Consider the following 16,490-nt stretch of genomic DNA (forward strand, 5'->3'; position numbering starts at 1 on the left):
TGATTCTATTTTTGTCACTCTTTATTTTTATTTTTCATCTTTACAAAAAGAGATATCTTTTCCAAATCTTTCTTTCTTTTCTTCTTTATAAATATCCTGTTCATTTCCTTTTAATTAATTCACTATTAATTTTCTCTATATATTTAGTTTATGGGATATATACATACATGTATATATATAACATATAGTTAATTACTGCAGATATTTCGATATACATAAGATCATGATCATATATAGTGTATATTATATAGTCATACATATTTGTGTGTACATTAATTTCATACTTGATGATCCTTAATATGTAGTCCATATGATGATATATATATATTGCTACTTATTACTTATAGTAATATGCTTATATATATACATGTATATATTGCATAATTATATAACAGAGATAAGGTCCTATTCCTATATAATGATATACTTGTTGATTGGATAGTAATATAGATATATACATGCTGTGCTAGCATACATATTATCTGGCATTGTCATAAATATTTTACATATATATATGATATATATTATTTTATTTTGATAAACATTGGCATATAAACACTAATATATATAATTTTTGTATATATAGAAAAATTAATATTAGATGTATATGTAAATGCACTATATAAACGTCAAGCTTAAGCGACTTTTTTTTTCTTTTTTTTTTTTTTTTGATAGAACAAAGGCGACTTGGTTATATATATATAATCTTCGACTACCTTATATATATAGAATATTTTTTTTTTTAAAAAAAAATAATTAAATTTGTGCATGCTCATGAATATATATATATAATATATATATATAAATATAGTAAGTAGTGAATATGGTAGTGGGTAGCAGGTGGAATGTGCGAAGACAAAGTAAAAGAATATATATAAGGTAAACAACTTTAAATAATTTAGATGAGGTGCCAAACATTAAAAGTTTCCAACTACTATACCTCCAAATATAATATATATATATTTACATATTTACATATCATCACTTATATTTGTATAATAATTAATCTAAATCTATGATGAAAAAAAAAAATCCAGAAACTAAAAATAAAGAATGGATGAAAAAATATGGAATCATATAAATTGTATATATATATATGGTTTTTTTTTATTATTTTAAATATTGGAGAGACCTATAAATATTTAGTTATTTAAGATTTTTACAATGTTGAAATATTGTAGTTAAGATTTATCGCATACAATCACTAATTAACAAGATGTTGATATTAAATAAAAGTTTAATTTTAAATTGCATATTTCTTTCAAAAAAAATTGAATATGCAGCGGTAATATAATAATGACACATTATATTTATTTTATATATATGAGGAATATTTACATGAAATTTTCTTATATTTTAATTTTTATAAACTTAATTTTTTTAAGTTTATTTTTTTTCGTAAATTTGAGGTGTTAGTTAAATATTAGCGTTAAATATTAATTGAATTACTACTATATCGACTTTACTGTTATAAATACACATGTGTATACAGTGGTCATCCAATTAATATGTATGTCCAACTTGCAAAGAAGAGAAAAGCTTAAAAAAAAAATTTGCCACCAAAATAAAATAAGAAAATTAAGTATATATAAAAATTAAAATATATGATAGTTATATTAGCTACAAATTAAAATTATAAATGTGGAGTTTTATGTATGAAAAGCTAAAAAAGACACACCAACCGACCAAGTTGCTTCCATTTCCATATATATTAAAGTTATTAATAAAGCTGCATGGTAATTTATGTTTTTTTTATGAGTTTATTATATGTTTATTTAATTAATATCTTTCTATAAATAATATTTTTTAATAATTTATTAAGTGTATATAATAAGTAGTATTAATTCATTATGTAATTAAATTATTATGTGATCTAAATTGTCATTTATAATTAAATATGGCTTCTATATATGTGAATGTGATGGTATATACATTTTGGTTAATTTGAATATGTATATAATTAATTTATAGTAATAATATTAATCTTATAAAGACGTATATCATTACAACTTTATCAATATTAAAAAATATGAACAATTCGTTCAATATTATTTATATATATATATATACATAATATATATAATTAGAACATGTCAACTAACACTTACTTTTTCTTCGTCATGAGTTAATTAAGACGAGTTAGACCATATATCCTTATTAATCACTAAGCTATATAATTATTATATATTATTATATCGATGATATATATTGTGCAATAGTGGTCCCTAAATTATTAGCCTACTTATTTTTACTCTTTTACAATAAAGTTATATATAATATATATATATATGATAAGATATAAGTAGGTTAGACCTGTGTTTAGAATACATTTAGTTTAGAAATTTTTTTAAAAAAAATTCTTTTAAAAATACATATTTTTTTTTTATTAATTTTAAAAAATACTATATTTTTTTGAGTAAGAGCCCAAAAATAATTTTTTTAATTATAGGCCACTAAATTTCAGAATTAATACGGTATATATATGATTTTTTTAAAAAAAAAAATTACACAAAATATATTTATATATTTATATAACTCTTAAATTTATAGCATTAACTCTCAAATTTATATGTAATATAATATATAAAACACTTCTTAGGTTACTAACAAAATTTAAGTAGAAATATTAATTTTAAAAATATTAAATTATTAGATTTTGATTCAATTGCAAATAATAAAAGAAAATTCGAATTTCTATGTTTAATTTAGCTAATTAATTAAAAAAAATATCAAAAAATATCTCTTTTATACTATACAAAAATATGTTTATATAAAAAATATCTAAGTGAAACTCAACTTTTTTTCTTATCTTTTTTTTTGTCGTATAATTTTCTTTATGCAATGGAACAACCTCAACTTATATAATGTAAAAAAATATATTTTTTTAATTAGAAAGAAAAATTAATTATATAAAATCTCAAATTTTCTCAATAATACCCATTTAGGTGTAATACCCAATCAAAATACATATATATACTATATTCCAAATTTATTAAACATAAAAGGCTGAATTGAATCCAAAGTAAATAATCTATGAGTTATAAAATTGTAATAAATGTCAAAGAATATGGCATTGGACAAAAGTATGTCCCTTTTGGTGGTGCGCACACTCCTCAGGTCTGACGTAGGGGATAAATTTCTGACTTGGAGGGATCCTGTGTTTGGAGAATGCTGCGAGGATAGTTTTCGGATGCTTGCAGATGTCTCTTTAGTTGCCCGTTTTGGATTATCCCATAAAGGTATATATCCAAATACACTTTGATGGACCTTGTGTCTTCTAGGCATATGCTCCTTCCTTGACCAATACGGTCCGACCTTATCATGTCTCTAAGCAGGGCCGTCTCAAGGTGATGAGAGGCCTAGGGCGAAATTTGAAACAAGGCCTTTTCTTTTAATAAAAATTAAAATAAATTTTAATTAAATTTTGACACAATATCAATTTTAATTCTTTTATCTCTATGTAATAAATAATTTTTTGCATTAAAAATGTACGTGAATATTTTAAAATTAAAAGTACTTTAATATATTTTTTTATTTAGTGTAATATAAATATTTAAGCTATAATATTGTTATTTATTTATTTTTGAAATGCTAAGTAAAACTTTTCACAAATAACTAAAAGTATAAAACGTGTATTTTCAAAAAAAGTATAAAGTAAGGATCGAACCTTGAACCTCAAGTCTAACATAAGCTCTGCTTACCATCTGTGCTGGATGCTTTTCATGTAATTTATTGAGTTAAATATTTATATATTATATGTTTTTATATGTATATATATTAATTTTGATTTTTTCAGGGTCTCCAAAATTGTGGGGCCTGGGGCCAAGGCCCCGGCTGCCCCACCCTCTGGCCGGCCCTGTCTCTAAGTTGGACTAACATTTGGATCCAGAGCCATAGGTCGACTCTGTTGTGGGCCAATTAATTAATTTATTGGGCCTATGAGCGGGCCTGCCTTAGTTAACTTTAAGTCTTCGAAGTATACAGCTCATAAATTCGAAAACATGTGGTACCATTAAAAAAATTATCAAGTCTATGGTCTCTAACAGTGGCCGAGACTATTATTTTTCACAAAGTATAATTATTACAATCTAGCTTAAAAAAATATTGGTTAAGTGTGCTAAAGTGTTGCTGAGATTAGGGGTTATGGAGATGAGATTGGCTATTATTGCTACTAATAATATTGCCCGTAATATATAGTAGAGTTATAAAGGAGAGCTTGTTGTTTGGGATGCAGCAATGATAGCAAGTTGTTGGCCATCATTTCCAAGATTAGCAATGGGCGTAGACCTTGCATTGCTCTGATACCAAGATAAATTTAAGAAAGAATAAAAGATAAATAATGAATATAATTCTCAGCTCAATAATTAATGAAGTTGGATACTTTCATTTATAGAAATAAATTTACACACAGTAAAAGGCAGCCGTTAGGCATAATTATAACTGGCACAAATGCACAAGATACAAGAGAATATTATAACCATAATTCTCAAATCAATTTAGCACAAAAATATTAGGACCACACGGGGAAATGTGACTAACAAATTCAGTACGAATCGCACCATATTGTAATGGTATTTTATAGAACTTTAGTAGTTGCATCTCAACAAGGTATTATTTAGTAAGTAGAGTTATCATGCTTGTTTTGATGTTGATTTGTCTTTAGGGTCGACTCTGAGGGTAGGCGAGTTAGTCGTGAGCCTCGGGCTCCCAAACACTCAAGACTCCAAAATTGTGAAAAAATAAATTATTAGTATATAGATAAAATATTAAATAATAAAAAAAATATAACAAATATTATTTAGTGTAGTGGTAAAAAATCTTACTTTAAGTTAAGAGGTCAAAAAATCAATTCTCAACCTCTACCTTTTATTTTTTAAAAAATATTTAATGTGCACTTATGAAAGATAGCTCTTAATATTTTTAAGAAACTTTACCGTTACACTAAAATATTATAACTATTATTTTAATAATAATTAAACTGTATATAAGTCTTCAAAATTTAATTTTATCTTAAGCCATATACCTTAAGACTAAGCCTCCGCTAATAACTAATGCTGAGTTGGCTTGATTCTCAACATGAACAAGAAGTTCCACAACAATTTGTTTTAACTTGGTAATTAGAAACAAATTCTTAATTTTAAAATAAATAAGCTAATATATATATAAATATTTTTCTTAACAAACCCTAACTAGCTATATGACAATAATATTGTAATTAGAGATTATCTTCTCATAAATTTAATATCTTTCATTGGATAACCTTGTATCCCAATCGGCCTATGACTACAACAAATTAATTAAAATATACATATAGATCAAATGTATTGAATATTAATATTCTTAAACCACCAATGACTAAATTTTTCAATCCAAACAAACAAACAAAAAAAAAAAACATATAGAATACATAAATAATATTTAATATTCATTCGGCCTAGCCTGCTTTTTTGCTTTCACACAATTAAATTAAAAGAATTTGCAAGTTGGAGAGTTTTAGATTTTTAATCATCCAATAACTTTTTTTTTAGTAGAAAGGTATTAAAAAAAAAATAATAATAGGAAAAAAATTAAGATTTTTTTCTTAAATCTATAGCTATCAAAGGTTATTTTTTTTTCTCTGGTAAGATCTGCTGAGTTTTTTTGGACATAAATGGCTTGATTGGGATTGTATTTTGTTACTGTAATTCGATTTTTAATATAGCAATTAATCCTTGTCTATGTAACATAGTTTTAAGTGTTTTAATTTTATCTCTATAACATAGTTTTAAGTATTTTTATGGCAAATATTTGTCTATTTTAAACAAAAATTATAATCATTTTATGGAGGTTTTTTTTTTACTATTTTAGTGTACAATTATCAAATCAAAGAAAAGTAATTAATTTTTTTCCCGACGTTTTTAACCGTCGCCTATATACGACCGTCGCAAAATAGGCAAAATAGGCGACGGTTAAAAACCGTCGCTAATGTAGACTTCCTGACGGTTTAAAACCGTCGCCTATAACAGGGTATAGGCGACGGTTTTAAATCGTGTCTTATACTATAAATTTTTTTTTGTGTATGTTTTGATTCAATCCTAAACTTTGTCCTAATTATTGTTCTTATAATTTGTTTTCTGTTTGATCTTGCATATCGAGACTCCTTTGTTACCACATTAATCAATATAGATTTTTAAAGGATTTATATTGTCTTTGTTTTTGATGAATTACTAATTTAAATAATTAAAAGGATCTTTTGTATATAGATTTTATGAATATAAAAAATTAAAAGATTTTTTATATCTTTTTAAAAAAATAAATCGGACTTTGTGTTTTCTTAAACAGTTACAATTAGGATCTTTCATTCAAAATATTAGCGAACACGACATAAAATTTTATGGGTTCGACTTGACACGAAATTTATTCGAATCATGTTCATGTTCATATTTACAAATTTTTTGTGTTACGGGTCATATTTGGGTCAGCAATTTTTCCAAAAATTTAAGACTTCAATAATTGTCACCCTTATACATGAAGGTGGAGCATCAAACTATTTAAGTTTGATATATTTTAAAATTTTGATAATAACTATGTGTAACAACTTTCAAATCGGTATATTTTATATTATATGAGTTGGGGATGTTTTATTAACTGAAAAAAAATTAAGAAAAAAAGTGTTTTGACCAAAAAAAAAGTTGAATTTAGCTTCAGTATTTTGTATATAAATATATTTTTGATATAGTGTAAAAAGTGATATTTTTTTATATTTTTTTTAATTAAGTAGCTAAATTAAGTATAGAAATTTAAATTTCTCTTTTATTATTCGTCATTCGATCAAAATATAATAATTTAATATTTTTAAAATTAATATTTATAGTTAAATTGTTTAGTAACCAGTAATACCTATTGAGAAGTGTTCCATATATGTAAATTATATAAATACAAGTTAGGTAGCCTGTGCATTATTCGATAACCTGTATTTTAAAATCATACATCTTTAGTGTCCTAAATTCAAATTTTTTTGATAAAATTTTATCAATACAATCAAATTGTTTAAATTTTATGAATTTTGAATTCAAATTTAATTATTTGATTACATAAAGCTAAAAAATGTTTGGTTAAATTGATAAAATTGTATTGATTAAATTTTATTTTAAGGTACTAAATATGCATAATTTGAAAATATGAGGTACTAATTAAATATTATTAAAAATACAAAATACTAAATATGTTTTTCATAAAAACAGAAAATACTAAATAAGTATATATATTTCTAACAAAACATATGTACAAAATTCTCGAATAAGTTCGGATTGATTGGGTGAGTTGGTATTATTTTTAATCAGGCCAATATAAAGATGGCTAATTAGTAATTTTTTCCCCCAAACTTTAATACGTACTAAATCGTGCCTCCTGAACTTTTTTGGCCGTTAGAAATTCCCCCAAACTATTAAGATTGTTAAATTTAAGGACTTTTATCTAATTTCATTCAATTTTACTATTTCAGTGATTGTTTATGTACTAAACCATGCTCCTCAGACTTTGATATCTACAAAATTATGCCCCTCAAACTTTGATATGTACTAAATCATGCCCGTTGAACTTTCATACATGTTAGAATTTTTTTACTAAAATTAGACAAAAGTCCTTAAATTTAACAATCTCAATAGTTCGGGAAGAATCTTTAACGGCCAAAAAAGTTCAAGGGGCACGATTTAGTACATGTCAAAGTTCGGCGGGGGGAGGGGGAGGGGGGGGAATTACTAATTAGCCTATAAAGATTAAGGGGGTTATATTTTTGTCGAGTTATATTTGTGAGGTTATGTTGATTTAATTTAGGCGACAAATTATTTGATTTGGACATTTTACAAAACTTTATGTAACATTTGCTACTACTCTTATTAATTAATGATATTATCTTTAAAACTCTTCCCTCATAAAATTTCTTCCTTCGGATATATTAAGAAGTTTTAATAAAATCAGTTCTTGAAAACTGAAAAAAAAAAGAAAAAAGTAAATAAATTAAGAAAAAAAAAAAAAAACTAACCAAATCTTTTTTATCTTTCTAAAAATCTATTTATTTACACATTCTTATTCATATAGAGAAAAAAAGAAACTACCTACCAACCTCTCTTTCATCACCATACAAAAAATATTACATAATTCCCAAAGCCAAACACTCATTTTCATTTTCAAATCTCAAATATCCCATTAACCAACCGGTTTTTCCACCGGTTGGGAAAAACATGGCCAAATCATTCCATTTCTTATTCTCATAAAAAAAAAAAAATCAATACAAAAATCAAATCATTCCATTTTTCTTTTTTCAATTCCATGAGCTTATTATTAGTATTCAACGTCGTCGTTTTAACATCCATAACCGCCCTCTTCCTCCTCTCACTCTTCTCACTCTGTTTCATATTTCATCTCTGTTTCAAATCAAGAACCTCTCACCATCTCCAACGATTCAACTCACTCTGGACCGTCCGATTCCTACTCGTTCTCTTCATAACCTTCTGGACCATAAACGAGCTTCTCCGCCAACCCATCTTCCTCCGCCGTATCGGAAAACACCTCACCCAACCTCAACAATCAACCCTCTGTAAAATCCACCTCGCTTTAAGCCTCGGCTTCTTCCAACCCGCTTTTTTGGTAACCCTTCTCTTCCTCGTCGACGTTTCGATCAAGAAAGAAACCCCAAACGGCCGATGGGCTGTTTCTTCCGTACTGCTCATGATTTTCCCTCTTTTCTGTTTACAGATCGTGGTTATCTTCTTCGTCGCGGAGATCGAATCGATTACGGTTCGATTTCCTGATTACTTTGTTAGAAGCTCTGTCTTCGTCGATGGTGAAAAGACGGTGCTTTGCGCTTATCCTTTGCTCAGTACGACGGCGTTTGGATCGTTTGGGTTAGGGTTTTGGGTGATGTTTTTGGTTTCGGCTTGGAGAGTGGTTTCTGTGGTGATTAATAAAGCTTTGAGGTTGAGGATTTATGGGTTGGCTTTAACGGTTTTGATTTCGCTTCCTCTTCAGATCGTGATGCTTGGATTGTCGGTGGTTTGGTCGCCGGATCAGACGGCGTACGGCGGCGTTTCGTTGGCCGTTTTTCTTTTGACGTTTTTTTGTGCAGTCGTGGGTGAGGGTATTTTGGTAATTAAACCTATTGCGGATTCGCTGGCTGTGAGAGGACAACAGTGTTTTTCTACGTGGGATCCTTGGAGAAGACGACACGTGGCGGTTGATGAAATGGTGGGTTCGTGATTGTTTTTGTTGTTTTTGCTGTGAGGGTGTTTTCGTCAATTTGTTATCGGTTTATTGTAATTTTTTTGAAAGTAAAAAATTAAAAAAGAGATTATTTTGTAATGTATTTAGAATATTAGAATTTTTTTTTTTTGGGATAATTTATTACAAACGTAATTATTTTTTTTTTTACATAAATTAGAAATATGATATGAACAAGACCTAACTACTTTATAGTTGCTCTTTACTTTTATAATTTATTAAATGGAAAATTGTATTAATATTTTATATTAGCTCAATTTTTCACTTAATAAAGAAAATATATTATGTTCTTCAACATCAATATTATAAATTATTATTTTTTTTTTAAAAAAAGCATTCATTAGAAAGAAAAAATTTAACTTCGTGGTCATTAGTTTTTAGGAATAGTCGAAATAGATAATCACCTAAATTAGTAACGGATAAAAACTCATAAGTTTTTGAAGTATAACAAAATAAATAGCTAACAAAGGAGGAAATGATTCTTTGACCAAATAAGGATTAACTCTCAATTTTTTACTTGGAGTCGATAGCATTGATAGAATTGATCACTACTTTAGAATTACTTTTCACCATGGTAAGTAATGACTCTGAAGTTTAACTTTTATTATCTAATGAATGTTTCTTTGAAAAAAAAATCAATATTGTAAATTTGATGGAACACGGATAACTTTCTTTGATAGAAGAAATTTTTTTACTTTTTGTGTATGGCTATATTTTTATTCTAACTTGATATGGTTATTTTAACAAAAAAAAAAAACAAAAATTATTTGAATTTGTTTTAAGGCTAATTATGATTTTGTCTCTTAAATTTTGTCATGTACCAAATCATGCCTTTAAGGACTTCTGGCCAATACTACTTAATCAACGATTATTTATGTACTAAATCGTGCCTCTTAACTTTGATATCTACTAAATTGTCTTCCTCGAACTTAAACATGTATCAAATTGTGTCTCCTAAAGTTTCATCCACGTAAAAAATGGCCGCCCTTAAGAGTAAGCAAGCTAGACTTACACCTCAGACCTCTGAACACCCAAGGCTCAAAAATTGTGAAAAAAATATCACTATATATAGATAAAACATTATAATAAATTGGTTTAGTGTAATGGTAAATTGTGTTATTTAATGTATCGGTATCAAGGATTGAATTTTGAAAATACACGTAAAATTAGACAAAAATTTTTAAATCCAACAAAAATAAAAGTCCATATTTATTTTACATTACAGACAATATGATTTGAAGGAATTGGTAATGGTTATAAACGAGTTACTAGTTACATTACAAACAAGGTATTTTAAGTTACTAATATTTCAATGTGTATTTATAGTGACATATGATTAATTATTTTTGGGTTTATGAAAATGTGAAAGGACTTTTGACTTTTGTTGGGATTTCAATGAATTTTAGCTTTCTCTCTTAAAACTTTTTTACAATAAGTTAACTTTAACAAGGCCTATAGTAATATCATCCGCTGTTAATGTTTGTTAAAAAATAATAACAGAAAAATAAGACAACTCATCATCACGTTTTTAGAAATGAAAAATGAAACAAAAATACAACATAGTTTAAATATCAATCTTTTCGGCCTCAATTTAAACCATCTTCAGTTTGGAGGGTAATTTTGTAAAAAATGATCCTAAAATGGGCACAAATCAATCGTGGATTTGGATAACTTGGTAAATTGGGCCAAATACATGAATTTGGGCCACCTCACTAGTCCAAGAAAATTGTTTTTTTTTTTTTTTTTTTATATTTACCATATAAAAAAAGATATAATATTCTATTTGGAGTTATAAGCAAATGAAATAAATAATAAAAAGAAGAGAAATTTACATAATACATTTTTTACATTTCAAGATTTTTTTTTTATATTTTTTACGGTGTTTATAAAAATAACAAGGAAACTATATAAAAATAATAAGAAAACAACATTCAAACAAGGTAAAAAAAATAATATACAAATAATAAAAAATCAACAGTAAAATAACAAAAGTATTACATAAAAATATACTAAAAAATTGTATTTTATGTAAATAAAATCTTAAGAATCGTAAAAATATTTAAAATTACATACAACTATATTTTTGTAATTTTTTTTTTATTGTTTTTGTATTTTTTTTTTTAAATAATTCCTAAAAAGAAACATGAAAGATAATGAAAACATAATTTTCTTTTAGAGGAAATTAGACTTTATATCATTTTTATATTGTTCTCTTTTATTTTTACCTTATTTTTAAAAGTCTATTATTTTTACCTTTATTTTTAAACATTGTATCAATTTTGCTTTTGTCACTTCAACTCTTTATGTGACTTCCTTATATCAGGATATTTTGGGTACAATACATATAAAAAGAGGTATGTTTCAATTAAATAAAAATTAGAGACAAATTTGATTAATTAATTAATAAAAGAGCCATTTTTCAACTTACCCTAATTTTTTATGCTATTTTATGATATAATGTAATGTTCATCTTTCAAAAATATATATATATATATATATAAATATACATAAATTGTGATTTTTATTATAAAATTTAAGTTGGGAACCTTTAATCATTATATACTTCATGGAATAGAATTTAGAATGCATATATAAATGTAAGGAATTATTATTGAGGACCTACTTGGCTTTAATATGAGAAGGAAGTAGTTATACAAGGATTAATGATACTAAACAAGAGATTGATACCTAACTTTCTTTGCTCATCACTTTGATTTTTCTTAGTCCCAAAGCAAAGAAATCAAATGAAATTCATTGCTATCTACACCACACTCTTTGGCCTTTATACAATGACTCATAATTAGCATGGTCTACAACTTTACATGCCTATCTTAAGTCACTATTTTTTTTTGTTTGTGAGTGGGGTTCCTTCCATTATATACCTCATACATGCTTTGTTCACCCAAGATAATGAATCTTAAATAGTAGACCCTAAAATTTCATAGATTTTTTATTTTTTTTGTCATTGAGAAAATATTCTTAATCTATTTTTTTTTTTTTGTAATAATGTACGTTGTAACTATTTAAAATTTTTGTTAAATAACTTATAGTGCTGAAAATAAAATTTAAACGGTTACTTATTATACATATAAGAAAAATAATTGTGCATACAACACAAAATATATAAATTTTATTTTTGACATGTTTTCAAAATTTTTTAAAAACTTACCGGTGATCCTAAATAATTATAACATACATACACAATTATGAAACAAAAAAATAAAGTTTTCTTGAGTAATAAAATACCTCTCTAAGAGGATGTAGTTTAGACTTACCCTAAATTTTTTACCCTTAAAAATATATGTATATATATTATTATATTTGCATTAATTAGGCATATTTATAGGAATAGGGCAATTTGATGTATTTACGAAAACAATCGTTAGTAGTTATGTATGAAAATGGGCAATCTCACATTTTCAAACATTTTTTTTCCTCTTGAGAATAAAAATTAGTGGTCTCTTCTCATCCCCAATTTAGGGATATTTTAAAATTTTATTGTGATCTATTTTTTTTTTTTTTTTCTATTATTGTATCACAATTAAGATCAAAGAAATAGACAGAGTATCAAGTCAAGGGGTCCAGAATAAAAATGTACATTGTAATAGAAAAATATTAAACAAAATTTTTACTTAAAAAATGAAGAAAATAAATTCAATGCAATTTAAAGAAAATGCCAAATTTCCCCTTTGTTATAGCTTGAAAGTCTCTAAGGCCTTCACCATCTCCATAATATACATATAAGAAGCACATTGAGCCAAATAATAAAAAGAATTAATAAATTAGACCAAAATTTTAAAAAGATTACAAAAATACGTTACTGTGGAGAAATTTTTTATTTATACAGTTTAAACTTTTAAATTTACAAAAATACAAACTTCAATAAATTCTTCGATATTTTTGTTTGGTTGTTTTATATTTTATTTATAATTGATTTATACTAATAGTAATGTGGTGGATTTTCTTGTTATTTTTTATTATTTTATAGTTGATTTATAATTATTTTAAAATTGATTTCTCGTTGTTTTTTAATTGTTTTCTTAATTCTAGTTAAAAAAAATAGTTTTATAATTTTAAAACTTTAAAATTATATTTTTGTAAATAAGAACTTTAGTTTAGGCCATAAAATTAAAAATAAAACATAAAAAAAAAAATTGAAAAATTCCTAAAAAAACTCTAAAAATATAATATTTCAATTTGAGAATTAATAAATTTGATTTTGAATTTAATAGTTAACATAAAATTATACTATTTATTTTGTGATAATTTTCTTTTATAAAATAGTTCCAAAAGAATGAATGTCTTCTATGGAATATCACTAACATTATTATATCATAATAATAACTATCTAAATATGGCACATTAATGAATAAGAGGATTGCATGCATTAATTTGTGATTAATAAAAGATTTTCTTGGTAACACTCAAAATCAAGTAATGATCAAATCTCTTTGGATACTTTCCTAACTTATTTTATGGAAATTGCAGATTATCAGGAGCCAATTTTGATAATTACTCCCATATTTAGCTGCTTTAAATTGGATTATTCATAATGGGATGATTAGATTTTCTATTTAGCTCATCAACACTATTTCAATAATATACATACATATATATTTATATTAACCAATAAAATAACAAAACCAAAGTAATTAGTTAACACATGTATAAATTAGATGTTATATACTCCAGATTCGACTATTCATCAGAAACTAACTGACACTACAAAAGGAATATAAATCAGTTCAAAGAATATAATAATTAAATTATATTATTAAATGCGATTTAAAATAACTCGTTTCAATTAATTATAAGTTGATAGAAATATTCAAACCCGCTGTCATAATAATTATAAACAATAAAAAAAAAAATAAACTTTATAGAACACACTTTTGTTTTCTATTTTTAAAATTTAAAAATAAAAGTGGTTATAGAAAAGTTATTTTTTTTTTCAAAAATAAATATTTTACTTTTATTTTATAATTAAAAAAAAATAAAAAGTAAAAGTATTATCAAACGGTACCTAAATTACTAGTTCAAAAACACATTATTAGGCTCCCATCAATCTCTATTTAATAATTATCCATTATATATTTGAAAACTATTGATTAACAATATCTTTTCCCTTTACTTTTGCACTTTACAAAAGTCAAAAATTGGAGCTTGGATGGTGAATGGATATTAATCCATGATGAGGGCACTTTTTTTCATCTTAAAAATCTATTGACACCAATAGTTCTTTTATTATTTAGGATTTACATCAAACTAGTGCCAGCCATCAATTTATGAAAGAGTAAAAAGGTCCAAAATTTGAAATTGAATCTCTCACCCTGATGTCAAAAAAAAAAAACTAGAAAAGGGTAAAAATATAAATATTTCTTCAAAAATTGATATTAATAAAGAAAATATAATTTTGAGGGTAAAAAACAAAGAAAGATAAACTTTTACCGGGTAAAAATAAAAAGAATCAATAAGATTTTTTTACTGAATTATAATTGTAAAATATCATTACGCTACACTAAAAAAAAATAAAAAAATTTCACTGAATTATGACTCTTTTAAATTTTATTCCCTAAACGTAGTTTTGTTATAACAATTTTCCTCGAATTATACAAATCGTTAAAAATATATTCTTTCAGTTATTATGCTATTTTTAAAAATAATTTACATATGTAACCATGAGTTACATTTATAGTTACAATATGAGATTTATTTAATAGCTTTAAACTAACTAAAATTCCACTTATTAACATTAAATATGCAAACATAAATTTTATAAAAACATATGCATATTCTCATAATTTATTATTAAACTACTATTTGTGTATTTTTTTAACTCTTGAATCTATATAATCTCAATAATTGAGAGATAAAAATTTGCAGAGACAATTTAAATTTAGAAATTATAAATCTTAATTAACCTTACTAAAATTGAGCCACTAAAACATATGAGCCTTTGTAGATAGTGTTATAGCCATAGTTGAATTAACCTTGAAAGTTGGAAATATGGCTCTCTCGAAAGTTGGAGGGCCAACCAAAAGAAAATAAAAAAGAAGAAAGCAACTTAAAGTGAAAGGTTTATTTTGCTTTAGAATTTTGTTAGATGCTTCATAGTTGATACCCATCGTTTTCTCTCCACTCAAATCTTAAATGGAAATTACTTTATTGAAAGCTTTATCCATTTCGTGGGTCATCTATTCTAATGACCTGTATATAATACAAAACAATACGAGCATACATCAGTTCAGGTGAGTTTTAACAAGTTTTTGATTTTCAATTTCAAGTTTTTCGAGTTCAGATTTTGAAATCTTGGGATCGAACCCACCCATATAAAAAATAGAGGAAATTACACTTAGTATGGGATTTTAAAAGTTCTTACGATAATTATGGCACATTTAAGTTTGGCCAATTTATATGGTATTTTTTTGTTTTTAGGTTTTTGTATGGTATTTGATATGCCATATATATGTAATTAGGTTTCTAAATCCCATATTTACTGTTTTTATTTGTTTAGGAAGTTTTATTTGTCATTGATGCCGGAAAAATCACCGGAGTTTCTTTGCCGGTGCGGAAGAAGTCACCGGAGTAGCGGTCGGTGCGGAAAAGTCGTCGGAGTTCTTTGCCGTGCCGGAAAATTCGTCGGAATCGGCATTTTCGCCGAAAAAATCACTGAAAAATCACCAAGAAACCGGTTTCTTAAAGTCTAAGAAACCAGTTTCTTGGTGATTTTTCCGTTGACAATGCCAATTCTGACGACTTTTCTGACGCTAGCAGCTACTCGGCGACTTTTTCGGCCGACAAGAACTTCAAAAAAGTCATTAGAATTGGCATAGTCGCCAGAAAAATTACCAAGAAACTGGTTTCTGGTTTCTTGATGAAGAAACCAGTTTTTTGGTAATTTTTCCGGTAATTTTTCTGACGACAATGGCCTGACGAATTTTCTAGCGTTGGTAGCAACTCTGACGACTAATACACCGACAGCTACTCCGGTGACTTTTTCAGTACCAACAGTAAACTCTAGGAAATTCGTCAAAATTGTCATTGTCACCGAAAAAATTATCAGGCTAATCACCGAAAGCTGGTTTTTTCGGTTTCTTGATGAAGAAACCAGTTTCTTGGTAATTTTTTTGTATTTTTTTCTCTATTTGGTTGATTGATGAAACTGGTTTCAATTATTTTCAGTGTATATCATTTTTGTTTTGTTTTCATAATCTTTATTATTGTTGTGTAAC

The 16,490-nt window shown here is 25.9% G+C and overlaps 1 protein-coding gene across 1 annotated transcript; it reads left to right on the top strand.

Annotated features, from left to right (window-relative positions):
* Window positions 1-3,067: 3,067 nt before the first annotated feature.
* LOC133033068 (uncharacterized) lies at window positions 3,068-9,237 on the top strand. The gene is made up of 2 exons (XM_061107625.1): window positions 3,068-3,239; window positions 8,327-9,237. Exons 1-2 carry the CDS (start codon window positions 3,068-3,070, stop codon window positions 9,235-9,237), a joined length of 1,083 nt encoding a protein of 360 aa, XP_060963608.1.
* The last annotated feature ends 7,253 nt before the right edge of the window (window positions 9,238-16,490 follow it).

The sequence above is a fragment of the Cannabis sativa genome, unplaced genomic scaffold (assembly GCF_029168945.1).
Source record: "Cannabis sativa cultivar Pink pepper isolate KNU-18-1 unplaced genomic scaffold, ASM2916894v1 Contig2, whole genome shotgun sequence".
Taxonomy (NCBI): domain Eukaryota; kingdom Viridiplantae; phylum Streptophyta; class Magnoliopsida; order Rosales; family Cannabaceae; genus Cannabis; species Cannabis sativa.

Excerpts from the sequence above, each read along its gene's own strand:
- LOC133033068 (XM_061107625.1), top strand. The coding sequence starts at position 3,068 with ATGGCATTGGACAAAAGTATGTCCCTTTTGGTGGTGCGCACACTCCTC. Across the intron at positions 3,240-8,326 it reads TTTTGGATTATCCCATAAAG|TATTCAACGTCGTCGTTTTA; the intron begins GTATATATCCAA and ends GCTTATTATTAG.